The sequence below is a fragment of the Lissotriton vulgaris genome, chromosome 11 (genome assembly GCF_964263255.1).
Source record: "Lissotriton vulgaris chromosome 11, aLisVul1.2, whole genome shotgun sequence".
Classification (NCBI taxonomy): Eukaryota; Metazoa; Chordata; class Amphibia; order Caudata; family Salamandridae; genus Lissotriton; species Lissotriton vulgaris.
The window spans coordinates 992575015-992602659 of record NC_141699.1 but is presented as its reverse complement, the minus strand read 5'-3'; the positions used below and the strand labels follow the sequence as shown (position 1 = coordinate 992602659).

General features: G+C 48.5%; 1 protein-coding gene across 2 annotated transcripts in view; it reads right to left on the bottom strand.

Moving 5' to 3' along the window:
* Window positions 1-11186: 11186 nt before the first annotated feature.
* The window catches only part of CCNL1 (cyclin L1), a 218975-nt gene continuing 202516 nt past the window's right edge, over window positions 11187-27645 (bottom strand). For both annotated transcript variants that reach the window (XM_086944229.1, XM_086944230.1), the window contains one exon: window positions 11187-11980. In XM_086944229.1, coding sequence (XP_086800355.1) covers window positions 11638-11980 — 343 coding nt within the window. In that variant the 3' untranslated portion in view covers window positions 11187-11637. The remainder of the gene's footprint in view (window positions 11981-27645) is intronic.

Below are 27645 nucleotides of genomic sequence, written 5' to 3'. Positions count from 1 at the left end.
TAGGAATAAAAGAGGGTCGAGTTTGGAGGACAACCGTGTCTGGATGAACCTCCAGAAACTGAGGTTTTGAAAAGAGCCTGGAGCGCACTCACTCAGTGAGTAGAAGTGATGGCAACCAGAAAGGCAGTCTTTAAAGTGAGAAGTCTGGGAGGACATTTATGTAGGGGCTCAAAAGGTGCACATATGAGAAAAGTAAGAACAAAGTTCAAGTCCCACTGAGGCATTACGAAGGGAACAGGAGGAAAAAGACGAGTAATGCTCTTAAGAAAGCGATTTACATAAGAGGACTTGAAAGAAGGCAAGTCTAAGAAAAGCTGAAATGGCTGAGAGACCGCCCTTAAGTGTGCCCAGGGCTGCGTCCTAATGGGGCCAAAGAAAGGAGGAAAAAGAGAACCTCAGAAAGCCGGGCAGAAAGGGGAGCCACAGTCTTTGCTGCGCACCATGCAACAAATTTGTTCCATCTGCAGGCGTATACCGTCTTAGTGGAGGGACGCCTGGCTGCCAAGATTTCGGGAGGAAGGCTGAAAGCTTCCAACTGTCACCGCTCAATCTCCACGTGGGTGGAGGACCGTCCACTGCTGCTGCGACAGATGATCCTCCCGAAGAGGCAGTCTGATCGGAGGACCAATGGCCATGTGTAACAGCTCTGGAGAGCAGACTATTCATGCCCAATCCGGAGCCACAAGAATGACGTGGGCCCAGCCGAGCTTGATCTTCCGCCTAACGAATGCCTTCTTGGAAATTCCAAACCGCAGAATTGTGGACATTGCACGTTCTCTTCGGTGGTGAATAGATCTAACCAAGTCTCTTCCTACTGCCAAAAGAGACTTTGCACCACCTCCGAGTGAAGATGCCAGTCGTGATCCATCATGCAACTGCGGCTGAGTTTGTCCGACCTGGCGTTCAGTGAACCTGCAAGGTGTTGAACCACCAGGGATATGCCCTGATGTTCCAGCCATGTCCGGAGACGAAGAACCTCTTGACATAGGGTCCACGACCCCACCCTGCCCTGTTTGTTGCAGTACCACATGGCAATGGTGTGGTCCGTGAACACATGCACTACTCTTCCTCGGACAGAGGGAAGAAATGCTTTCAGTGCAAGACAGATCGCCCGAAGCTCAAGAAGGTGGATAAGGAGTCCAGACTCCGCCGGAAATCAGAGGCCTCTGATCTCCGCCTCTCCCGTGTGGCCGCCCACCCTAGAAGTGATGCATCTGTCACCACTGCGTACTCCAGTTGGGGAAGGGAGGGATCTGCCATTGACCCAATCCTGGTTCGTTAGCCACTACTGCAATTTACATGCAGTGCCCTCAGAGATCTGAACGCAATCGGACAGATTCCCCTTTTTCTGTGCCCACTGCAGAACCAGCATGTGCCACCTGGCATGATCTACCAGCAGGTTGCAGGAGGCCATGAGGCCCAGCAGACTCCGGGTCATTCTGACCAAAACCCGGGTTAGAGGCTGAAAGATCGGAATCCTAGCGCGAATATCGCTACTGGGGAGGATAGGCCCAAAACTATCGTGTCCAGAACCTCTCTGATGAAAAGGACCTTCTGAGAGGGAGTCAGGCGTGACTTTGGCACATTGATAGTGAACCCTAGCGAGTGCAGGAGGTCCACCATAGTCTGGAGGTAGGCGACGACTGCCTGGTGCAAGCCCGCCTTTAACAGCCAGTCGTCGAGATAAGGGAAGACTGGAACCCCTGATCGGCGCAGATGAGCCGCGACCACCGCTATCACCTTTATGAACACCCCAGGGGTGCTGGTAAGGCCAAAGGGGAGCACGGTAAGCTAAAAGTGCTCATGGCCTACCGTGAACCACAAGTAACGCCGGTGAGCCAGCAGGACGGAAATATGAGAATAGGTGTCCTGCAAGTCCAACGCTACCATCCAGTCTCCAGGGTAGAGGACAGACAAACTGAGTTAGAGTCAACATTTTGAACTTCTTCTGGAGGAAGCAGTTGACGTTCCTGAGATCCAAGGTAGGACGCAGGCTTTTTTCTTTCTTGAGCACTAGAAAGTAGTGGGAATAGCAACCACAACCTTCTTCTGGGGCAGAAACTCGCTTAATGGCTCCCTTGGCCAGGAGAGCCGTAACCTCCTGTTGGAGAAGGGCCAGATGATCCTCCGACATGCGATGGTACTGAGGTGGCATGGCTAGGGGGTAGTCTCGAAGGGGAGGGAGTGGCCCCTTCGGACTATCTGCAAATCCGACCTGTCTGACGTGATGGTGTGCCAGTGGGTGGGGTGATGGCAAATCCTGCTGCCCAGTGGCGATTGGTGGCCATGAAAGGTTAGACTAGGAGTGTTTGGATGCTGCTGCAGAGGGGGTAGTGGTGGACTGGCTCGCTCCCTGGCTGGTCCCCAGCCACGCAGGGGTTGGACAGCTTGCGCCGGTCTGTGGCTCTGGGCAGAACGTGGTGGGGCAACCCGTACGTAGCAACAAAAGGGGCAAAAGGCAGACTGCGCAGGACGGGTGGTGGAACGGCCCATGGACTTGGTTGTAGCCCGCGAGTCCTTCTAGCGCATCGTCTGCTTTGTCGCCGAAGAGGTGACGGCCATCAAAGGGCATGTCCATCAGGGTAGCTTGGACATCCCCAGAAAAACCAGTCTACCTCAGCTAGGTGTAGCATTGAAGGGCTACCGACGTTAAAATAGTCTAGCCCAGCAAGTCGGAGGTGTCTAGTCCGCAGCATATAGTAAACTTAACTGCTTCTCTACCTCGGCGACAGAATGGGAGAGAATGGCCCAGGCCTCCTCCAGGTACTGGCGCAGCATCAGCACTACTGTATCCCACACAGAGGGAGTGTAACAGCTCAACAGACATGCAGTGTTTAATGACTGCAGTCCCAAGCTGGAGGAAGAAAACATTTTCCCAAGATGGCCCAGCCTTTTGGATTCCCTATCACGTGGAGCAGTAAAGAATGTGCCTTTGGACGTGGAAGCTTGGACCACCAAGTCCTGAGGGGTGGGGTGTGGGGAAAGGAAACTGGGGTCGCCCGGAGCTGGGCGGTGGAGTCGGGTAATCATCCTATCCACAGGAGCCCCTGTGCTGGGCCTGGACCAGGAGTCCAGAAAGGATGTCAGTTAAGGCTTCACTGAACAGCAGCAGGGGCTCGAAAGAGCTTGCTGCCAGTTGAAGCACCGGTCAGGAGGTTAGGCCTGATTGCCACGGTAGGTAAGTCGAGATGGAGTGCCTCAGCCGCCCTACACAACACCACTGTGTAAGAAGCTCCCTCCTCCGTAGCCATGGTAAGAGGAGACAACATGCAAAGGTCGGGGGGAGGTATCGAGACCACTGGCTTCCCAACTCCTCTCTCTCCAGTCCAGGTCGTACTCTAACTTGTCAGTTAAAGGGTCACCAAACCCCTCCCAGTCCTCTTCATCCTCCTCTGGTTTCCAATCTGGCCTAAACACACCAGGGAATAAGAGGGCAACAAAAATATACCCATTGGCGCAGGATCCGTAGTCAGTTGACGCAGGTCCGGCTCCATGTCCGGGTGGAGGCCGGGGTCGACGTCCACTGGAGACACAACCGGCGACTGCTTCGGACATGGTATCGGTAGATTCAGTGCCGGGGAGGTGTTATGAGGTCGACAAGCGCCTATCTGGATCCAGGCCTGGATCCAAGGGCGCCCTGCGGTGCGGAGGCCAAAACAGTCAGCGGCGAAGGCCCAAGGCCCCCAGTCGAGTCTGCGGGGCCCGAAGGAGCGCCTGCAGAATCGGGCTGCCCAAAGAAGACATGCATCGCTTCGTAAAAACCTCGAAGCTGGGCAGGGGTCGCTCTGGGTCCCGGGAAGGGAGGGAAACTTGGAGTATCCCTCATCGCGTCGGCCAACGGCCGTTGAAGAGAAACTATGCTTCTTTAACTTTTCTTGTGCTTTGACTTACCCGAGGAGTGCGAAGACTTCAAGAACAAGTGGGGATGACCTGTCCCTTGACCTCCAGCGCGATCGGGACCATAAACGGTGCGGGGCAGACTGCCGGGCCTAGAGAGGCTTTCGGGACTGCTCCCGCAAAGACTTCGGATTCATGGTCCGGTAGTCGGAACACGACTTGGGGTCATGGTCTAGTTCCAGGCAGCACAGGCACACGCAGTGCAGTTCAGTCCCAGACATCAGCTTTCGTCAGGAACCGCAAGCCTTGAAACCGGGCATCCCTTGTGCACCAGGAGTCGATGGACTCAAAAACGATGTAGACAAAAGTCGAGAAAAAGTCAGTCAAAAAGTGACTGGAGGTACCGCTCTCTCCGGATCTGCGCTGGCTGGCACAGAAAAAGAAAGAACTTACATCAGCGCACAAGGGCGGCGTCTAAGAACCAACATCATCCCAGCGAGCACAAGGCCAACGACAAACGCGGAGCCGACAGACGCCACCTTTTCACGTGCAGGAGTACTGTAGACGAAACAAGTGTCCGGATTCAGTCTGACGGCTGAGGGTAATTCTAAAGGCAAGGAATCTATAACTAATTGTCTCTTTCAGATAGTACGAGCACAACTGTGTTGGGGTCGCGCTCAAGCCACCAAAGACAACCAAGGTGGGTGTCTGTTATTGAGCTGGCACGGTGACAGGCGCCACACAGTTTAAACCCTGTACATCTAAATTACATGCCTCAACATGCTAGAAAACAAATGGTCAATAAAAAACCTGTCAAAACGAGACAGAGGGGTAGCTCTTCTCTAGAGTGGCTCTTAACTTGCGTAGGAATAAAAACTGATGACCGCGTGCCCAGGTGCCACCTATAAAGGTGACCGACATCCTAGCCAATGCAGACGTCACGTGGAGCTGAATGGAGCCACCCCGACGGCACGCGTAGGGGTACTACTCACACAAAAGTTTCCGAATGCAGCAAAACGCTTGGGAAATTCAAAGGTAAGGAATCTGCAGCTAGAAGTCACCGATAATAGGGGTTCTTGCGACCCTCCTGGACCCTCAGCCAAGGGGGCTTCATCCGCCCAACCAGTAGTGTGCCAGAAGGCGCATTTGCAGAATGGTTGAAAAAGGAGGCAGGACCTCAGACGAGGTCTACGCAATCATGCTGTGGGGGGACCTCCTGGCGTTAACAATGGGGGATCTTGGCCCCCACGGACCCTCAGCAGCCTAGGGACTCCATCCCTTAACCAGTAGAAAGCCAGGAGGTTTATTTGCAGTGGTTGAGAATGGGGACAGGACCTCCAACAAGATCCGGCTTTGGGGTAACAGGAAGATTTCTTGGCATCCCCAACTACTCTCAGCATCCAGGGAAACGTAATTTGGGGTGGTGAAGCAATACTCCGCCTGCTCACTGAACAAAACAGAATTTGGCAGAGTTATTCGCTAACTACACAAGCTCTGCCAGCCCTAGAAGAAAAGGACAGCAACATAAAAGTCATAAGTGAGAAGAACCCACTCAGGCATCCACTCACACACCCAGATTACAGTTAGGAAAGAGCGTTAAAAAAACAACGGTTACAGGGATGTTATAGTTCGGATATAGAATTAAAAAAAAAACCTTAGAAATTCACTGAAAAAAACAAATGTTACAGGGATATTCTAGTTAGCCTCTGATTTCACTCATAAAAAATATATACAAATTCAGCAGTTCTAGCTACCTGAGCTAACTAGAACGTACACACCCGCAATGCACTGCTTATGACACCACATATTACATCATTCATAACATGGTAAGTGATCTGATATCATCCACCGAACCACGTACACCTCCATGCAACAATCTCCTACATGCATTCACATACCCATGCAAATACTGATGCACCCACTCACTCATGCAGAGCCACTTTCACATCTACAGCGACTGCCAGCCACTCGCTCACCCACACAAAAACACACAACCACTCACTCTACTTTAGTCTCATATACCCACTCACTCATTCATACACTACTTACACAACTACTTCAGGGCTCAACAAATCCACTCGCCCCCTCGCATTTGCGAGGGAGAATTGATGAGGACGAGCTAGTTTTAGGTCCTACTCGCCCTTTCTGGCGAGTAGGAAGACAAACTAACCTTTGTCCTCAGTCTTTGAAAACGGAGCAAAATTGACAAGATAACAAGATTTAAAGGCATTTTTATTGCTCACAAAGGGAATGAGCAATAAGGATGCCTTTAACCCTTTCGATGCTGATGACGAGCTGGGCTCGTCATGGTGCACAGTGGTCGTGTGCTGATGACGAGCCCAGCTCGTCATAAAATAATATAAAATAGCAATTTCCAGCACAGGAGGGGAAAACGCCTAGCAGCCAAGGTGTTAAATCATGTTATTTTGTCACCTTTGCTCCGTTTTCAGAGACGGAGGTGAAGTCGGTTGCAGTTAGGGCGAGGGGATTTTACAAGGTACTAGACCTGCAGGACTAGCACCATTTTTTGAATTTTTTGAGCCCTGTACTCTTACTCAATCACCCATACACTAATCCATACAGTTACTCACACACCCACTTATTCGCCCATACAGCCACACATACCCATTCACACACATATACACTCACATAATCTAGGTTTTAAAATAGAATCACTCAGTAGTACTCTGGTAATCACTGGTAGCGTCACTAGAATCTGGAACTCTGCCTCCCTCAGTCAAACCACCTGCCTAGCAACCTTTGAAAAGGACTGCATGATTCTATTTGACAGACATCTTTGTTAATTCACCCTCACCCGGACTTTCTTCACTGTGCCCTGATCTGACAGTGTATGCCCTTTGCCCAATTGTTGTAACAGTCTGTGCAAATCCACTGATGTAAATGTCGGAGTTTAACTATAACTGTAACCAGCTGCAACCCTTTATTCTCAAGCATTCTGATGCCTTCGGGCCATGTCCACACTATATACAAACACAAATAAATAAAGTGAACTAATTTAACTTTTGTGATACCTTAGTATATATGCTTAACTCTCCGAAACTTTTTAAAAAACACTCACAATCACTGGATGAGGTCAGTGACCATGTCATGATTGATGTAATATGTGAAGTCATAGCAGTGCATTGTGGGGGTGTAAGCTATAGTTAACTCAAGTAACTAAAGTCCCTCCGCTCACCCCTCCGCTGCCATTTTGTTTGTTGTTGTCTTGCTAGTAAGCCCGCCCCGCCTCCCAGCTGAGCCGCCCTCCCACAGACTACATAGAGCGCTCCATTACCTCGAAGCGCTGTGACTCTCTTCGCTTTCGAGCTGAATGGTCGCTCCCCAGTGTCTGACGACACCTGGTATCGTAGAAGCTGCGCTTTGTATCACAACTGCCTCGCTATTTATGCCTGCAGTCTGCCTTGCTTGACGCTTCTGCTCTGTATGCATTTTTGTTTAATTAGCATTGTTACTGTTCTGTGCTAGCGCGTTATCCCCAAGAGCTCGGCTGTGCTCACCCCTCCGCTGCCATTTTGTTTGTTGTTGTCTTGCTAGTAAGCCCGCCCCGCCTCCCAGCTGAGCCGCCCTCGCCCCTCCCCCTCCACTATCCATATATGACAGTTGTTCCCGCGCGCAGCGTTTACGCGCAGCGATCGCGCCCCAGTCGCGCCGAAGGTGCGCCAAAGGTAAGCCCGTCTACGCCCGTCGGCGCCTGGACCGCGCCCAGCGCCAGACCCCCTGGCCCTCGCATTGCCCAGCCCTCCCGCATTACCTACGATGCCACCACCCTCCTAGCCCTTAACCCCGGCCGCTCCCCCAACTGCGTCCAAGCCGCTCCTGGACACACACATGGACCTTTCTCATGCTACTCCTGCAAATTCATCGGCACCGTCAACAACTCCGCTAAGATCACACCACAGATTCCCGACCCCAACCACCTACAATGCATCTTGCTCAACACCCGATCGGTCCACAGGCACGCAATTGACCTATGGAATCTACTAGACACCATCTCTCCGGACGTCGCCTTCCTAACAGAAACATGGATGAACGCCTCCTCCGCCCCAGACATCACCATTGCCATCCCAGAAGATTATAAGATCATACGCAAGGACCGTACCAGCCACACAGGAGGAGGAATCGCTATCGTCCATAAAAAATCCATCCGCATCTCAACCAGCTCTGACGTCAATCTCGCCAACTCTGAACACCTTCACTTCCAGATTCACATCGACCCCAAGACCACACTCAGAGGCACCCTCCTTTACAGGCCACCAGGACCCCGCGCACAATTTAGTGAGGACATCACAGACTTCATCACTCCACACGCGCTCCCCTCCAAAGATTACATCCTTCTGGGAGACCTCAATTTTCACCTTGAAAAGAACAACGACCGCAACTCCACCACCCTTTTGGACAACCTCGCCAACCTCCGACTTAAACAACTGGTCACTTCCCCCACCCACATCGCAGGTCACACTCTCGACCCTATCTTCACCTCCAGCAATCATGTCTCCTTCAGCCACACTACGGCTCTCCTCTGGACTGACCACAGCTGCGTTCACTTTACCTACAACAAGCCCAAACCCAACAACCACCCCCAACCAACTCTGCAAAGAAACTGGAACAAAATCACCATCGACCAGATCTCCTCATCGCTGCTTCTAAACCCCCCAGCCCACTCCTCAAACCCCGACCAAGCCGCCACCAACCTCACCCTATGGTTATCCAACAGCGCCGACATCCTAGCACCACTGAAAAAACGACAAAGCAAACTTGGCAGCAAGAAGGCCTCATGGTTCAACGATGATCTTAAGAAATCCAAGAAACTCTGCCGCTCCCTTGAGAAGACATGGAAAAAAGACCCTACCACCAGCACCAAGGACGCCTTCAAAAACGCCACCCGCATACACCACCAACTGATCCGAAAGGCCAAGAAAACCGCCTTCAAGGACCGACTAGATAACAACGCCCACAACAGCAAGGAACTTTTCAACATCGTCAAGGAATTTACCAATCCCTCGGCCAACTCTAACGACATCACCCCCTCTCAAGCCCTCTGCGACTCCCTAGCTTCATTCTTCCACAACAAAATTGCAGACATCCACAACAGCTTCGACAACCAACCCGGAGACCAACCCACCCAACCATCTGCTGGACCTTCACCCCCCTCGAACATCCTTAATGACTGGAACCCAATCTCCACTGAGGACACCATCCGCCTGATGAACTCCATCCACTCAGGATCCCCCACAGACCCATGCCCTCACCACATCTCCAACAAAGCAGACTCCATCATAGCACCGCACCTCCGAGACGTCATCAACTGCTCCTTTAACTCCGCCACCTTCCCGGAAAGCTGGAAACACGCTGAACTCAGCGCCCTTCTGAATAAACCCACAGCGGACCCCACCGAACTCAAAAATTACCGCCCCATCTCGCTCCTTCCATTCCCGGCCAAAGTCATCGAGAAAGCTGTCAACAACCAGCTCGCCGCCTTCCTCGAAGCCAACAAATCCCTCGACTCCTCACAGTCCGGCTTCCGAGCAAAACACAGCACTGAGACCGCCCTCATCGCAGCAACAGACGACATTCGAACTCTACTGGACAATGGAGACACAGTCGCCCTCATCCTCCTCGACCTATCCGCAGCCTTCGACACAGTCTGCCATAGCACCCTTCTACAGCGCCTCAGAAACATCGGAATCCAAGGAAAAGCACTAGAATGGATCACCTTGTTCCTCACCGGAAGAACCCAGAGAGTCCGCCTTCCACCATTCAAGTCAGAGGCCACTGAAGTCATCTGCGGCGTACCACAAGGATCTTCACTCAGCCCCACCCTTTTCAACGTATACATGAGCCCCCTCGCGGCCATCGCCCGCCAACACAACCTCAACATCATCTCCTACGCGGATGACACTCAACTGATCCTATCACTCACCAATGACCCTAGCACCGCCAAAACTAACCTACACGAAGGAATGAAAGAAGTAGCCGAATGGATGAAACACAGCCGTCTGAAACTGAACTCAGATAAAACAGAAGTCCTCATCTTAGGTACCTCCCCCTCCGCATGGGACGACTCTTGGTGGCCAGAAGCCCTTGGAAATGCACCCATCCCGACAGACCACGCACGGAACCTGGGCGTCATCCTGGATTCCTCACTTTCAATGAACAGACAAGTCAACGCCGTCTCCTCATCCTGCTTCAACATTCTTCGCATGCTCAAAAAAACATTTCGTTGGATCCCCACCGAAACTAGGAAAACGGTCACCCACGCTCTGGTCACGAGCCGACTGGACTATGGAAACACCCTCTACGCCGGATCTACCGCTAAACTCCAGAAAAAACTCCAACGAATCCAAAACGCCTCAGCCAGGCTCATATTAGACATCCCGCGTAAAGAACATATCTCTGGTCACCTGAAAAACCTCCACTGGCTTCCCGTCAATAAGAGGATCACTTTCCGGCTCCTAACCCACGCACACAAAGCACTCTACGAAATCGGACCAGAATGCCTCAACACACGACTGTCCTTCTACACCCCCTCCCGCCAGCTACGATCTTCCAACCAAGCCCTTGCCACTGTACCTCGCATCAACAAAACCACCATGGGAGGTAGATCCTTCTCCTACCTGGCAGCTAAAACCTGGAACTCACTTCCCACTTACCTTCGCCTTACCCAGAACCACCTAGCATTCAGAAAGCCACTTAAAACGTGGATATTTGACAAGTAATTCCCCACCCCTCCTCAAGCGCCTTGAGACCCTCTGGGTATGTAGTGCGCTATATAAATTCTGACTTGACTGCAACCTGTGTTTTTTTCAGTGAATATATCTATGCGTATGTATGTGCATTTCTGCGCTTGCTCCCGGGAAACCGCACGTGGCAGGACTGTTTAATGCTTATAACTTTGATGAGGATCCCCTGGAAGAAAAACATGTTTTCCACCTTGTTGCAGTGAAGTGGGGAGGGGGTGAGTAAGATGCAGGTCATTGAATGATAGAGGCAACGGAATGAGAAAATAAATACAAGAAGGTAAAGGGTTGCTTTAAGGCTTTCAGTCACTATCGAAATTTTAACTTTAGTGAAGAGGTATTGAAGTGAAAAATGGTTTATGGCACAAACAAGTGATCTACAAGATTCAGGACCCAGAATCCATGTTAAACTTAGATTCCCCCCTACCTTTGGCAAGTATCAAAGCAAGGCATTTTTAGGAGACATCATAGGGACAGGAATTTAAAACACTTTAGAATCCATCATTCCCTTAACAAGATCAAGAAATGTATGCAAAATACCTTTGAAGAACTCTGAACAAGCAAGCACAAAATAATGATTTTGCTGTAAACTGAGGTTTCAAAACAATGGTTTTATAGAAAGGTATTCACTAATAATCATTTTAAGGAGTCGTATTTAATTGTAAAAATCTGTTCCTACATGTGCAGACTAAAACCAGTGTAAGAAAGTATCCACCAATGTTTTAGGAAATAGCTACCTAAATAAAATAGCATCAGCAACAACTTTGTATAAAAATAAGATGTTTTACAGAAATTTCAGAATATTCCTTACACAATCCACAACTTGCATCCAATTTTACCTAGCCATGGTTTTCAAATAATGATACTGCAAAGGTATTACAGTGTGCAAAAACTAAAAGATCAAAGTAACAAATATTAATTTTGCAACTTTGAGTTATAAACATTTTGTAATCAAATTAAGTCCTAGTTCTCGGTTTGAAATCTTACATATTGATACATCAGTTTATGAAAGCTGAAACAAATATATCCAAGCACACAGTAATCAGTGCCTGTGCCTGCTGTGCCCAGAACGTCCACTACTGTGATGCTTGCTTTTATGCGATCTGTCAGATGATTTAGATCTTTCATGCCTATATCTGTGATGACCTTGGTCATGTCTATGTTTCTTAATATCTGAATAGTCTCTTGTTTTGCTGTGGGAACGAGAACGTGATTTTTTCCTCTTGTGACCATGCCTGCTTGAATTCTTCCGGTTATAGCTGTGATGTTTGATTTTAAGATGAGGTGACCCATGGGTATGACGATGACGAGGACTTTCACTGTGACTGCATGATCTACTTCTTGATCTGGAGCTGTATGTTCCAGATCTTCTACTTCTGTTGAAACTGGTAAAAAAAAAAAAAAAAAAAAAAAAAACACAAACAGTTTAACATGTGTATGCATTTCAAAACTGCATGAAAAGTATGCAAACAATTGAGAAGTTATTGGTGAATCACCTTAATTGCTTAAACCATGGCATGCCAATTCCTCATTCACAAGAAACAAATACATGGCGGTTCATAGATGACAATATTACTTGTGACTATGCTTGGCAAATGTAACCATATTTTGAAGGAAAATTACTTACATCCAACTATCAATTTTCAAAGTTGGTACCTTGTGTATTCCCATGCATTATATGAATCCACACTTTCAGGTTGGAAACACCGGAGAGGCTGATAATACTGGGTCTGGAGGTCTTTTACTTCATATTTCCAGGAGAGTGTCGGAAAAGATTTTAAAGAAGTCAGTTCTCCATTGCGTCTACAGGGTCCACTTCAAACCTCAATGAATTCTTAAGATGTTCTGCTTTTGCCTGTGGTGAACATGTCTCTTGATATCGAGGTTCCGTATATTTAAAGAAAATTATCAACTATTGCCTTCTATTTCACCCGCAACAGCATGTCAGGACCAGTCCCTTTGCATGCATTTATAACACTTATTTCTCTAGAGGCCCTAAACGACGACACCACAGGACCAGTTGCCAGCAGACCTGCATTGGCAAAAAAGATAAAAAGTTTGACATGTATGTATGATGGCCTTCTGGGCTCTTGACAACAATTTGCACTCGTGCGAGACATCTCTTGTGGTGTGTTAGACCTGGCATCATTGGCGTGAGTCTCCCTTCCATTTTGATGGATTGCCTCCTCTGTTTTGATATGTTTTTGCTGGATTTATGCTTTGGGCACGGTGCCACTGCTAAACAGTGTCACAGTGCAAATGCTCCCTATGTTAAATTGATGTACTAATTGGTTATTCCATGATTGGGTTATTTGATTTATCTGTCAGCCCCTAGTACAGTGCACCATGTGTGCCCAGGGCTTGTAAATCAAATGCTGCTGGTGGGCTTGCAGCACTGGTTGTGCCTCCCACTGAAGCAGCTTGTAAAGTGTATCTCCGGCCTGCCATTGCAAGGCCTGTGTGCAGTCTAGCACTGCCAGGTCGACTTGGCCAAGTGAACCCTCTTGCCAGTCCCTAAACCTTCCCTTTGCTTCATATTAGACACCCCTCTGGTAGGCCCAAGGGCAGGGTGCATTGTAAGTATAAGGTAGAACATGCTCCGATATGTGTAGCATGTTCTAATAGTGAATTACAGCCATTTTCGTTTTTCACTATTGAAGGCTACCTGTTCTCCTAGGCCAGATTGGGCAGTTAGATTATTACATTCTAATAATCCTAACTGACTCAGGGAACACAGTAGCAATTCGAATTTAGTATGCCTGAACTCAGAATAATAAAATACATCTTTTAGTAAAGGTTATTTTAATATTCTGTGTTTGCAAATACCACTTTTAGAAAGTAGTTATTTGCTTGCCTAACCATTTGAGCCTGCCTCTGCTGGGTTGTGTATTCCTTGTCTGGGTTTGTGAGTGACCGGGCTGAGGGATTCCAGGAGACAGGCTGGGGCAGCCCGGTGGTGAATAGGGAGATCTGCATCTAGATGGGATGGAGGAGTTGCACCTGTAGCCTGAATAGGGCTGGGCCTTCCCTCTACAATGATGGCTCCACCTACAGTGGCTTGTCTGATGTCTCTGCCCTGCACTGTGAAAGGAGAGGAGGAATCATGTCAACAGAGTGCTCCAGAGCTGAATCTTCCCTCCCCTGTGCTGGCTCCACCTCCTGTGGGGCGTCTGATGTCTCTGCCCTGCACAATGAAAGTAAGAAGAGACTCATGTAAACAAAGAGCTCAGGAACTGGTTTGGACTAGGCAGAGGCCTCTCTGCCTTCAGAGAACAGATTTTGGGGTATAAATATTGGGACCCTGATCCCAAGAAATTAGATCACTTCTGGAACAAGAAACCTTTCTGCCAAGGAGAAGAATCAAGGAAGCTGCAGGAGTTCTACTGCCCCTCTGCCAGTGTGCTGTTTGGGTTGGCCTGCAGTGGTTGCTTCATTGCCAAGTGAAAGGAGAAGGTACTTTGTAAGGACTCATCTACAGAATATTCTCCAAGGGCTTGAACTGTGCTTGCCTCCTTCTTAAGTCTCAGGGACAAAAGACTTCACCTCTAGCTCCCTCCTGAATTTCCTTGCTGGGAATTCTAACTCCAGTCACCTGTGTGCCGCTGGGAGCTGGAAGCGCGATGCAGCGAGAAGCATGTCGCCGCCGCAGCTGAAATCATCGCAACGCCGGAGAAGCGAGCCTTCGTCGCATCTCCCTCGAAGCATCACTGGAGAAGCGTGACAACATCGTGATAGTCGCCATCGCATCACCGGAGAAGCGTGTCGCAGGGCCGATCGCGGCTCCAAAGTACAGAGTCGTCGCAAGGCTGCCAGGGCGCCATCACATCGCCGCATCAAGGGCGCCATTTTCTCGCATCGCAACCGGATCGCATCAAGGCGCCATCTTGCGCACCGCAACGGGCCTGCAGGCCGAAAATCTACGCATCTCCTCAGCTCCGGTAAGGCCCACGACGGGTCAAGGTTCTAATTCTGTTAGAGGTCTGGTGGTCCAGGTGCTCCATAAGTCATTATCCCCCACCCCAATCAGCAACTGGGTCTGTATGTATAGATCCCGGAGGTGTAATATTAAGGGATTCTGTGGTGAATGAGGTAGCGAAGGTACAGGTGGTGGTATGCGAGATGGAGAAGTAGGAGGAATAAGGTGCAGAGGAACGGTAGCATGGTCCTTTTTCTACTTCATGGGCAGTGGGAAATCAATAGCTTCTTGAAAAGAGGTTTGCCGCTTGGGAGAAGGCCCGGACGCAGTCTTTGTAATAAAGCGGTCAGTCTCTGGATGGATATGGATCAGTTTTCGTTTCAGATTGAGGCTCCCCTGCACGGTTTGCAAAATAGACTCTGGGAGTGTAGTGAATGCAGATTTTGGTTTTGAGACCGAAACAATTTTACTTTTCAAAATCGAAGCGGTCAGAGCCGAAGAGTTGGTATCTCTGCTCAGTGTGGAACTGGAAGGCTTTATCTGTGCCTTCGGTGCCGAGCCCGATGGCAGGGCAGCTGAAGTGGAGTCTGGGGCCCAACCATGGCCAGATGGCAGTGGTGGCCTGGAAGCATTTTGCTTAAGTGGCAATCAAGTTTTAATGTTGGTAGGTTAGGGGTTTGAGTTATCTTTGACTTAGCGGCAGATTGCGCAACATCAAATCGATCTCCAAGTCCGATTCTCCAACCAACCAAAAATGTACGCTCTTCTTTGGCCACAGAGACATCGAGGTCTTCCTCTTGTACAACATCTTCCTGTCCGAAGGAATAAGGCGTGTGTTCGATTTCACATCTCTGCATTTCTCTGCACCATGCCAGACAATCCCATGGGGTCTTTTTTGTTTGAAAGGATAGACCAGCCTCACAATCTTTTCTGTGCTCAGGGGATAAGCACAAATTGCAAACCTCATGAAGGTTGGTCCAAGGTACTTTGAATGGCACTGGGGGAGAATCGAAACAGAGTTGGTTCCATTAGCAGAGTGTCATCGATAGGTCAAATGAGAGTAAAGGGTAGACCGAACAGGCAAGGCCTGTTACCTGACAAATGAAAGTGCTCCGAACTTCAATATGCAAGGAAGGAAAACGCTTTTGAAACAGAGGGTAGAGTGGATTACGCAGAGAAATGGTCCAGAAAACGGTCTTGAACCAGAGCGCAGTAATACATTTCCAAACCAGATGGCAGAAAGAAAACAATTTAACAATGGGAGTCGATCCCCGTGTGCACTTTTACCAAGAGAAGGAGTCGCATTCCCTCGTGACTCCAACTTCTTCGAAGAAAAACAACGTACACACATCCGTACCCAGAAGTAAATGGCAGAAGTATGCAAAGCATGTGTATCTACAGCCACACATGCCTCGTACATAAGCTTTCAATCTTAATTTTCCAGTTCCAAGGCTTCACCCAGTTTGTAATTTGAATTAGTTTTCTGTTTTTGCTCAGAAAACATGAGGCCATGGCTACTAGTCACAGATAATCAGTCACCTTTTTGGTGGCAGTGACTCAGACAAGCTTGAACCGAAAGATGCTGCTCAGCTGCAGTATATTGTAACTCACATGGATCAAGATGTTCAAAGGAGTAATGCGATCTACTTTCTAGCAGGTTTATTGTAAGGAAAAAGCTACTTATCAGTATGCATCTGTTCTTGGCATATAGAGCTGTAGATTCTCACACTGTGCATTAGATCGCCACCTGGTGTTGGGCTCGGATGATTGCATGTTGTCGTCTTGGAAGAAGTCTTTGTAGTCACGAGATAGGTGACTCCTCCCTTGGACGACAGTGCGCATGGGCATCGGCTCCATCCTTAGATTGTTTTTCTCCATGATGGGAAATGATGGAGTTAGTAGAAATAAAGAAGGGATGTCCATGCGTGTACATCTAGTTAAGATAGAACTGGAACAGATACAGTTCCCGGGGAGGGCGTGTGAGAATCTGCAGCTCTGTAAGCCAAGAACAGATGCATACTGGTAAGTTGCATTTTACGTTCAAGGCATATGAGCTGCAGATCTCACACTGTGCATCGATTGTACAGCAGTGTCTCCCCTATCGGTGGTCACCTGTATCTGTTGCAGTAGTTTGAAAGAGCATCAACACAATAGTGTTTAGTGAAGGTGTGTGTTGTAGACCATGTTGCTGCCTTGCAGATGCCTTCTAGGGGAATGTTCCCTAAGAAAACCATGGAGGCCCCTGTTTGCGCGTGGAGAACTGTTAATGTACGTTTTGCTTTGTGATAGCATATTTGTATACATTTTACAATCTACCTTGCAATTCCTGCTTTAGAAATGGGGTTGCCTTTATGTGGTGGAGAGAAAGCTACAAACAGTTGCTTTGTTTTACGAAAATATTTGGTCCTATCAATGTAATAGAGAAGAGCTCTTTTTACATCTAGTGTGTGTAAAGCTCTTTCTGCTACAGAGTCTGGGTTTTGAAAAAACACTGGCAACTCTACTAATGGATTTAGATGAAAAGGAGTAATTACTTTAGGAAGGAATTTAGGATTAGTCCGTAGAACCACTTTGTTACGGTGTAATTGTAAAAATGGTTCTTGTATAGTGAAAGCTTGAATCTCACTAACTCTCCTAAGAGAGGTAATAGCAATAAGGAAAGCTGTTTTCCATGTGAGAAATTGCAGTTCACACTTATGTAAAGGTTCAAAGGGGGCCCCATGAGCCTGGTAAAAACAATGTTTAGGTTCCACACTGGAGAAGGTGGTAACCTAAGAGGAATGATTCTCTTTAATCCTTCCATAAAAGCTTTGATTGCAGGCACTCTAAATTAACAACATATGTTGTCTGTTTTGTAGATATGCTGCAATGGCTGCAGGATGTAAACGTATAGATGAATATGCTAGATTACATCTTTGTAAATGGAGAAGGTAACAGATGATATTTTGGATGGAAGCATCTAGAGGATCAATTTGATTATTAGTGAAGTAAATGGCAAATCTCTTACATTTTGCAGCATAGCAAGCTCTAGTAGTAGGTCTTCTGGCTTCTTCAATGATATTCATACAGTCTGGTGGCAGGTTAAGGTAACCAAACTCTAAGACTTCAGGAGCCAGATCGATTCAGTTGACTTGGATCTGCATGTCGGATGTCTCCATGGTTCTGCGTTAGCATGGATGTGTCAGAGACAGTCTTTGGTGTGGAACTAGAGAGTTCTAGCAGTGTGGTGAACCACAGTTGGCGTGCCCATGTGGGAGCAACCAGGATCAATTTGAGAGACTGTTGTCTGAGCTTGAGCACTACTAGTGGTGGTATTAGTGGGATTGACGGAAAAGCGTACGCAAATCTGCCTGACCAGTTCATCCAAATTGCATTGCCCTTGGACAGAGGGTGTGGAAACGTGGCGGCGAAGGTTGGGCATTTTTGCTTTCTTGTGTGTGGCAAACAGGTCTATGTCTGGATGACCCCACTTGTGAAAGAATGGTTGAAGAACTTGCAGATGTAGTTCCCATTCGTGAATCTGTTGTGTCTGTCAACTTAACAGATCCGCTATCTGATTGTGAACTCCTGGAAGGTGTTCTGCAAGCAGATATATCTTTTGTGGAATGGCCCATCTCCAAAGGTTTTGTGCGAGCTGGGACAGCTGCAGGGAATGTGTGCCTCCTTGTTTTTGAATGTAGTACATGGCAGTCATGTTGGCCGTCCGGATCAAAACAGCTTTGTTACGTATATGTACTTGGAAGGATTTCAGTGTTCGGAATATTGCTAGCAGCTCTAGGTGATTAATGTGAAGCACCTTTTGTTGAGCGGTCCATCTTCCCTAAGTTGTATGGTGGAGCAGATGGGCTCCCCATCCTGTAAGGGAATGTGTCCGTTGTCAGTACTGTCTGTGGAACAGGCTCAAGGAACGGCCGCCCTCTGGACAAGTTTTTGGTGTTCCACCACTGCAGATAACTATGTGTGCGGCTGCCCACCAACACCAGGTCTGTAAGTTGTCCTTGTGCCTGATTCCACTGATGTGCCAGACATTCCTGTAATGGGCGCATTTGTAGTCTTGCATATGGTACAATAAAAATGCAAGACGCCATCATGCCTATTAGTTGCATGAACACTCTGGCTGGGAGAGCGTGTTGGTTTTGGAACTTTGTGACTAAGGCTTGAATGCACTGTATCCTTGCTGGACTGGGATAAGCTAGAGCTGTATCGGTGTTTACGGTAGCCACTAGGTATTGATGTACATGAGAGGGCTGGAGATGTGACTTGGTGTGGTTGATTGTAAACCCCAAGTTGTGCAGTGTTTGAATTGTTTGAGATGTGTGTTGGACACACTGGTTGAATGACTTGGCTTTAATGAGCTAATCGTTTATGGGAAGAAGTGGATATGTTGCCTTCTGAGATGTGCTGCTACTACTGGTAGGCACTTTGTAAACACTGGTGGTACAGTTGTGACGCCGAATGGAAGGAATCTGAACTGATAGTGTTGTCCTAGTACAAACTTGATACTTCCTGTGAGAAGAATGTATGGGAATGTGAAAGTAGGCATCCTTGAGGTCTAGTGTGGTCAGGAAATCGCCTTGTTGCAACAATGGGTGCACTTGTTTTAAAGTGATCATGTGAAAATTATCTGAGTGTATATACAGATTGAAAGGCCTTAGGTTTCGAATTGGTCTTAGTGTCCCGTCCTTTTTGGGTATCGGGAAATAGTGAGTAAACCCTTGATCCTGGATGTTGCAACGGAAATAACCATTGCATCTTTTTGCAGCAATGAGAGAACCTCTTGTTGGAGCAGCGTTAGATGGTCTGTGGACATTGGACGATGTCTGGGTGGTATATGTGGAGGGATAGCTGTAAGCTCTAGGCAGTAACCATACTGTATAATTTGTCTTACTCACTAGTCTGTTATGAAATTCCAGACAGGTAGGAACTGTGTTAGTCTCCCCCTACAGGAGTGGAATGCTGTTGGGGGAGCTGAAGGAAGTCACTGTTTAGCGGTGGAGGAGGTTCGATTGTTATTACCTCAACCTCTTCCCTTGTTGTTGTTACCTCTCTAGCCTCCTCTAAAATATCCTTTAATAGAGGATGTTTGTGTATTGTTTTTAAAGGAAGCTGAATTGTCTGCTCCAGCTTGTTTGGAGCCTCCCCTTTAAAAGGAGCGACGAAAGGAGCCTCGTGCTTGAGCGGACTGCAGAGCTCCCATAGATTTGGCTGTATCAGTGTCTTTCTTCAATTTCTCAAGTGCAGTGTCTACCTCTGGACCAAACAATTGTTGTTGGTTGAATGGCTGATTTAAGATGGTTGTTTGCACCTCTTGCTTAAATCCTGAAATGCGTATCCACGCATGTCTTAAGGAGGACACTAGTGTTTATTGCTCTAGATGCAGTGTCTGCTACATCAAGTGCGCACTTGATTGAGGCATTTGAGATTAGCTTACCCTCTTGGATAAGGTCATTTGCATGTGCTTTATATTGGTCAGGTAGATGTAGTAAAAGTGTTTCTAACCAATCATAGAGAGCCTGGTCGTATCTTGCGAGGAGGGTACACGCCATGTATTGCTAGCTTGTGCAGCTATTCTTTTGCCTGAATTTTTGATTCCTTATGGTGGTGCTTCACCTGATGTTTGAGTTTGCTAGTTTTCTAGCGTTTGAAACGACTAGGGAATCTAAGGGTAGCTGTCCTTTAATGTAGGCAGGATCCCCAGGGGCAGGTTTGTACTTTTTTTCTATTCTTGGCTTTATGAGCCTAGCTCGTACTGGATCTTTAAACACTTATGGTGCATGCCTAATGACTCCTTTAATCATAGGTAGTATTTGAACTGACTTTTGTGATTGTTCAAAAGTATCTAGAAAAAAATCTTCTGCCTCATCTGAGTGCATTGTGACACCATGATAGACTGCCCTATTGAGTAAGTGTCCGAAACCAATATTATCCTCTGGAGGAGATGGTTTGGATGGATATGTATGTGGGTCAGGTATATCTGGTACATGTTGTGGGTTTGGGTACTCCCAGTCTGGTTCATCACTTGGGTAGGTAAAAGGCTCATCTGGGTCTCCACCATCCTCTAGGTTATACTCATCATTCTGAGGAGGTGTCTGTGGTGGTGCAGAATGAGGAGGAGAATCTTGTAGTGAATTTTGAGGTGAAATGTTTGAAGGAAGAGGAGGTGAAAGAGAAGGTACAGGAAAAGAAGGGTGCATAAGTGATGTAGCAGAATCCTTCATCTTGACAGGCACTGGAGTTGTAGGTAATGTATCTAACTTCCTCTTTCTATGTGGCATAGTAGAGACATGTCCTGTTTTTGGATCAATGTATATCCTTTTTTTTGCAAAGGATCAGGTTGAAAAAGCTCCTCGTCTTGAGGAACCGCTTTTGGCGCCGATTTTTTCGGTTCCGGGCATGGTTGTTGCTTGTCTTTTGCCTTAGGAGCTGTTATACAGTCCTTTGATGTTGTTTTCGGCACCGAAGGTATGGTCTTCGGAGTCTAGGTCTGGTTCTTTGGCTTGGAGGCATCGGAAGCAGGCTTTGTAGGTTTCGGCACCTAAGATTTCAGGCTGGAAGCGGTCTTGTTCGGCTTGGAAGCGTCGGAGACCGGCTTCATTGCTTTTGGAGCAGTCTTGTCTTTAGGAGTCGACGGTATCGGAGTGTGTTTCAGAACCAGGACTTCTTTTGGGCTCGGTGCAGAGGGAGCTGGTGGTATTGGCACGTGCGGTTTGCTCGGTATGGAGCTACCAGAAGGCTTTAATATTTTCTTCGGAGCCGGGCTCGATGGCGGTGCTTTTGAAGCAGTGTTTCGGGCGTGCCTGGGCCCCGAAGGCGGAGTTTTGACCTTTGATTTTGGTTTAGGGGCTGGGGTAGGGGTAGTCGTACTCCCGCATTGACCTGATGGTATGGAGTCATCGGAGTAGTCTGCCTCAGATACAATCGGGAGATCATCGGAATCTTCCTCCAGGACACATGGACCTTCGTTGAAGAAATCCACTGGTTCCGGAGCGGATCTCTGCATGTTGCGTCGATGGGCCCTTCGATCTCGAATGGTCTTCTTGGATCAAAAGGATGCGCAGGCTGTACAGCTCGACTTGTGTTCTTGTGATAAGCAAAGGTTACAGACCTCGTGATGGTTGCTGCGTGGAAATTTTGCTCCACACTCGGGGCATCTCTTGAACGGTGTCATTTCCATGAGTTGTAGGCCTCACCACGTGGATAGGCCCAACGGCCCGCGTCGAAGACTGGAATCGAGCTGATGAATTAGAGTCTATAGTTCTTGATGTCGAAAGTTGTTTGGTAAAGTATTTACGCGAAGTACTTGAAAAGTAGATTTCGAACCGGAGCGGAAAAGTTGCATCCGAACCCAGTGGCGGAAAAAAACATTCTATGGATGGAGCCGATGCCCATGCGCACTATCGTCCAAGGGAGGAGTCACCTATCTTGTGACTACAAAGACTTCTTCCAAGACGACAACATGCAATCATCCAAGACCAACACCAGGTGGAGATCTAATGCACAGGGTGAGATCTGCAGCTCATATGCCTCGAACCCATGGTATATATTCTGGGGTTATTAGTTTACTATCTAGTTAACAAGCTGAAGGAATACACTATGACATCACTACAATTTCTCTACATCCCCTTTCCTCCAGTCCCCAATAACCTTACAGCTTGCAGGTTTAGACCAATACTAAGAAGCTTACAACCTATGTTGTAGTATCCAAAGTGTGATCCACGAATCACTGGGTTTCACAAAACATTTGGTCCATGATTAAGGGCTAAGCTTTGTACTGTCACCACTGACCAATTTGCACAATATCATACATTCAAGACCAACAATGAACAATGTATGTGATGAGTAGCATCTTTGCTATACAAAGTGTTACCTCTATTGTAGAACGTGAGTTACTTTGACAAGTTTACGATTACTTTTAATTAGGGCTCACGGTTTTCCGTTTTTACGGATATTTACATATAAATACAGACGGAAATCTTTATTTCCTTTGTCTGTATTTATATATAGAAACGGCAAAACACTGGTAAATGTTGCCGCAATGCCGCTGCCTGAATTCATTTAAATCCTTTTAATCCCTTCCAATCAGTCTTTTGGCGCCCTCGTGTGGACAAATTGGCAGAGGGTCTTTAAAGGACAGCTGTTCACCTGAGCCAATCCTCGTGGGAATGAAGCCTATGTGTGTGGGCGTGCCAACACCTACGGCCTCGCCCTCGTTATTTTGGGAGTCTTGCGAATACCACTGGGTAATTTCGTGCTCTGTTCGGTTATGTAGTTTACTCTATATTTTGTAGAAATCAATGCATATTTTGTGAAAAATAAGCACCTGAAGAGGTGCGAGTGCAAAGTGGAACTCAGTATTGCTCTTCCAATGATAAACCGCGCATTGTTGTCTCTAATTAGAAAAAAATTGCTGTGTTCTATATACATAGAGATGTAATCACAATCGAAGAACAATGCAAAAATAGTGGAGCATTCTAATGTACAGCATGAAGAGAATCGCTCTCTCCATGGAGATGTATGTACAGGGGATGCCATCGCCCCAATATGCTGTCATGGCAACTGATATTGTTATGTGACACAAAACTGAAATTACGTTGGCTTGTAATCGCGCCATTGCCTGCTCATTCAAAGAAGGGAACCAAAGAGAGACCGCATTTAAAGAATTATATTTTTATTGGGGTCTGCTGAAGCGATCTCCTGCTCCCCCATGCCCCTGCATCAACAGAGGATCGTGTCCAGTCATGTGGGTGAGGGGGAGGTGGGGGCTATTGTTTGTTTTGAAATTGCTGTGTGTGCTCAATGCCACAGGGGGCCTTAGTTTATCGAGGTGGTGGAGGGAAAGGGCCCGCCGTCGCGCCATTCCACGATTGATGGAATACTTAGCACGAGGTTAATGCCAAGTAGGCCATCAATCGTGGAATGGCGCGACGGCGGGCCCTTTCCCTCCACCCCCGCGATAAACTAAGGCACCCTGTGGCATTGAGCACACACAGTATTTCCCAAAACGCCATATTTGGGTACATTCTCTCTCTCTCTGCATTTCATTAATGTAAGGAGCTGCAAACGATTGTCTCAGTGAGCTCTTATTGAAGAACGTTGTCTCTGGATGTACTGGTTTTTGGGGGATCTCTCATTTGTTTCTTTCTCTAGGTACTCCGTTGTCTTTATGAACATCTTTCATGTTAGAGCACCATGTTTCAGTTTCACTTTACTCTTTGCATGAAGCTCAAATATCCCTTTATGTACTCCTTGTTTTCCCGTCTGTGCCCTTTTCAGCTAGGAGTTCTGATGTCTCTGCATGTCTTTACTTTTTAGGTCTCGCCCTGGAATTCGCATCCGAAGGATGCGTCCAGGGCGGAGACTTATAGTCGTCTGACACGGGGGAATGAGGGACACAAAACTGTGACGAGCGGCTGGATTGAGCTGCGTGCACGCGCGTCAACATTCACGCATGCGCACATCACAGCCACACGCATACACAGCACTCACGCATGCGCACATACACACGCATACACAGGCACACCCCCGTCACCTACACGCATACACAGAGACCCCTCCACACACACCAGCCCCTCTCCTCTCGGCTCCACACACACGCACACGCATTTACACTTACACAGACACGCAGGCACCCAGACAGGCAAACCCCCCCCCCCCCGTCACACACACGCATACACACAGACTCCAGGACACATACACATACACACACACATGCACGCTCACACACATACACAGTCCGCCGCCGCGCGCGCGCACACAGAGGCCCCCCCCCCACAAGGCGAAGCCCCACTCACCGGCATCCTCAGTGCAGCGGCTCCCACCGGCAGCAAGACTCTTCTTCCCTTCTTCGGCACCGGGGCGCAGGGTAGGCTCCTGCCTGCTCCGGTGCGCCAAACAATCGCGGCTCTTCCGTGGGAGGCGGGGTAGGCTCCCGCCCTCCTACTTCCGGTTGTCCCGCCCGGCCTGCCTGACTTCCTGTTCGCAGGCCGGCGGAAAACGAAAGCGGGAGTCCGCCGTAATTGCTTACCTTAGGGCAAAGGAGCGTGTGTGCGCGGCGGTTTCCTTTGCCGCGCGCGTTGATTGGTGAATGCGCAGTGAGTATTTTTTATAAAACTGTAAAATACTTGAATCAAATGCGCATCACGACGTCTGCGCATGTCCGTGACTTGGTATGATACAAGGAGGCAGGAGAGGAGAGTGTGCGAGCGGCCGGTTTCCTTTGCCGTGCATGTTGTTTTGCCAAGCGTGTTGTTCGTTGAGGGTGGAATGCGCAGTGAGTTTTTTATGAGAAAATTATTAGGTACAATTGCACGGACTTGATTCCTGGAGTACACCCTGTCCACGCACAGAGGACTCCTGAGCCGTGGATGGATCTGGTTTCCCAGGCGACCGATGGCCGGGTTGTGTGCCTGGCCCTCTCCATCAAGTCTTCGTCTGATCTGTTTTGATAAGGACGGGTCGGGTGGGTTCGTTGTTATGGGTGATTGATTTTTTTTTGTTGTAAGTACATTCCTCCAAGATACAGTGAAGCGTTTAGTACTTTGGTATTGCGGGTACATTTTGTCTCTTACCTCGTAGCTTCTAATCTACGGCCTTGTGCTGTTGCAGGAACATATCATTTTGCCATTTTGTTCAGACATTGACCAAGCTTAGCTCCTCTGACAAACCAGTGCACGCAGAAGAGGTACCCGTTTTATGCCACAAAAGGAACAGTAATGATGAGTGCAGAGTGAGTGCAGAGTGACAGTGAGTGCAGAGTGCATGCAGTGAGTGCAGAGTGACAGTGAGTGCAGAGTGCATGCAGTGAGTGCAGAGTGACAGTGAGTGCAGAGTGACAGTGAGTGCAGAGTGACAGTGAGTGCAGAGTGACAGTGAGTGCAGAGTGACAGTGAGTGCAGAGTGACAGTGAGTGCAGAGTGCATGCAGTGAGTGCAGAGTGACAGTGAGTGCAGAGTGCATGCAGAGTGACAGTGAGTGCAGAGTGACAGTGAGTGCAGAGTGACAGTGAGTGCAGAGTGACAGTGAGTGCAGAGTGACAGTGAGTGCAGAGTGCATGCAGTGAGTGCAGAGTGACAGTGAGTGCAGAGTGCATGCAGAGTGACAGTGAGTGCAGAGTGACAGTGAGTGCAGAGTGACAGTGAGTGCAGAGTGACAGTGAGTGCAGAGTGACAGTGAGTGCAGAGTGACAGTGAGTGCAGAGTGACAGTGAGTGCAGAGTGACAGTGAGTGCGGAGTGACAGTGAGTGCGGAGTGACAGTGAGTGCGGAGTGACAGTGAGTGCAGAGTGACAGTGAGTGCAGAGTGACAGTGAGTGCAGAGTGACAGTGAGTGCGGAGTGACAGTGAGTGCGGAGTGACAGTGAGTGCGAAGTGACAGTGAGTGCGGAGTGACAGTGAGTGCGAAGTGACAGTGAGTGCAGAGTGAGTGCAGAGTGACAGTGAGTGCAGAGTGACAGTGAGTGCAGAGTGACAGTGAGTGCAGAGTGACAGTGAGTGCAGAGTGACAGTGAGTGCAGAGTGACAGTGAGTGCAGAGTGACAGTGAGTGCAGAGTGCATGCAGTGAGTGCAGAGTGACAGTGAGTGCAGAGTGACAGTGAGTGCAGAGTGACAGTGAGTGCAGAGTGACAGTGAGTGCGGAGTGACAGTGAGTGCGAAGTGACAGTGAGTGCGGAGTGACAGTGAGTGCGAAGTGACAGTGAGTGCAGAGTGAGTGCAGAGTGACAGTGAGTGCAGAGTGACAGTGAGTGCGGAGTGACAGTGAGTGCGGAGTGACAGTGAGTGCGGAGTGACAGTGAGTGCAGAGTGACAGTGAGTGCAGAGTGACAGTGAGTGCAGAGTGACAGTGAGTGCAGAGTGACAGTGAGTGCAGAGTGACAGTGAGTGCAGAGTGACAGTGAGTGCGGAGTGACAGTGAGTGCGAAGTGACAGTGAGTGCAGAGTGACAGTGAGTGCAGAGTGACAGTGAGTGCAGAGTGACAGTGAGTGCAGAGTGACAGTGAGTGCAGAGTGCAGAGTGACAGTGAGTGCAGAGTGACAGTGAGTGCAGAGTGACAGTGAGTGCAGAGTGCGTGCAGAGTGACAGTGAGTGCAGAGTGACAGTGAGTGCAGAGTGACAGTGAGTGCAGAGTGACAGTGAGTGCAGAGTGAGTGCAGAGTGACAGTGAGTGCAGAGTGAGTGCAGAGTGACAGTGAGTGCAGAGTGACAGTGAGTGCAGAGTGACAGTGAGTGCAGAGTGACAGTGAGTGCAGAGTGACAGTGAGTGCAGAGTGACAGTGAGTGCAGAGTGCGTGCAGAGTGACAGTGAGTGCAGAGTGACAGTGAGTGCAGAGTGACAGTGAGTGCAGAGTGACAGTGAGTGCAGAGTGACAGTGAGTGCAGAGTGACAGTGAGTGCAGAGTGAGTGCAGAGTGAGTGCAGAGTGACAGTGAGTGCAGAGTGAGTGCAGAGTGACAGTGAGTGCAGAGTGACAGTGAGTGCAGAGTGACAGTGAGTGCAGAGTGACAGTGAGTGCAGAGTGACAGTGAGTGCAGAGTGACAGTGAGTGCAGAGTGACAGTGAGTGCAGAGTGACAGTGAGTGCAGAGTGCATGCAGAGTGACAGTGAGTGCAGAGTGACAGTGAGTGCAGAGTGACAGTGAGTGCAGAGTGACAGTGAGTGCAGAGTGACAGTGAGTGCAGAGTGACAGTGAGTGCAGAGTGCGTGCAGAGTGACAGTGCGTGCAGAGTGACAGTGCGTGTAGAGTGACAGTGCGTGCAGAGTGACAGTGAGTGCAGAGTGACAGTGAGTACAGTCACTCAGCACCACCACATTATCAGTCAGAACCACCACAGCATCACTCAGAACCACCACAGCACCACTCAGCACCACCACAGCATCACTCAGCATCACTCAGCACCACCACAGCACCACCATAGCACCACCATAGCACCACTCAGCACCACCACTGCATCACTCAGCATCACCACAGCCCCATTCAGCACCACCACAGCATCACTCAGCACCACCACAGCACAAATATGTTCTCTCAATGTTTCAAGCTTTATTACAAATGTCACAAAAAGATGTTAATATTTCACTTCTGTTCTTGGATTTTGTTACAATAAAATACACTGAACATAATCTTCACAAAAGTTATT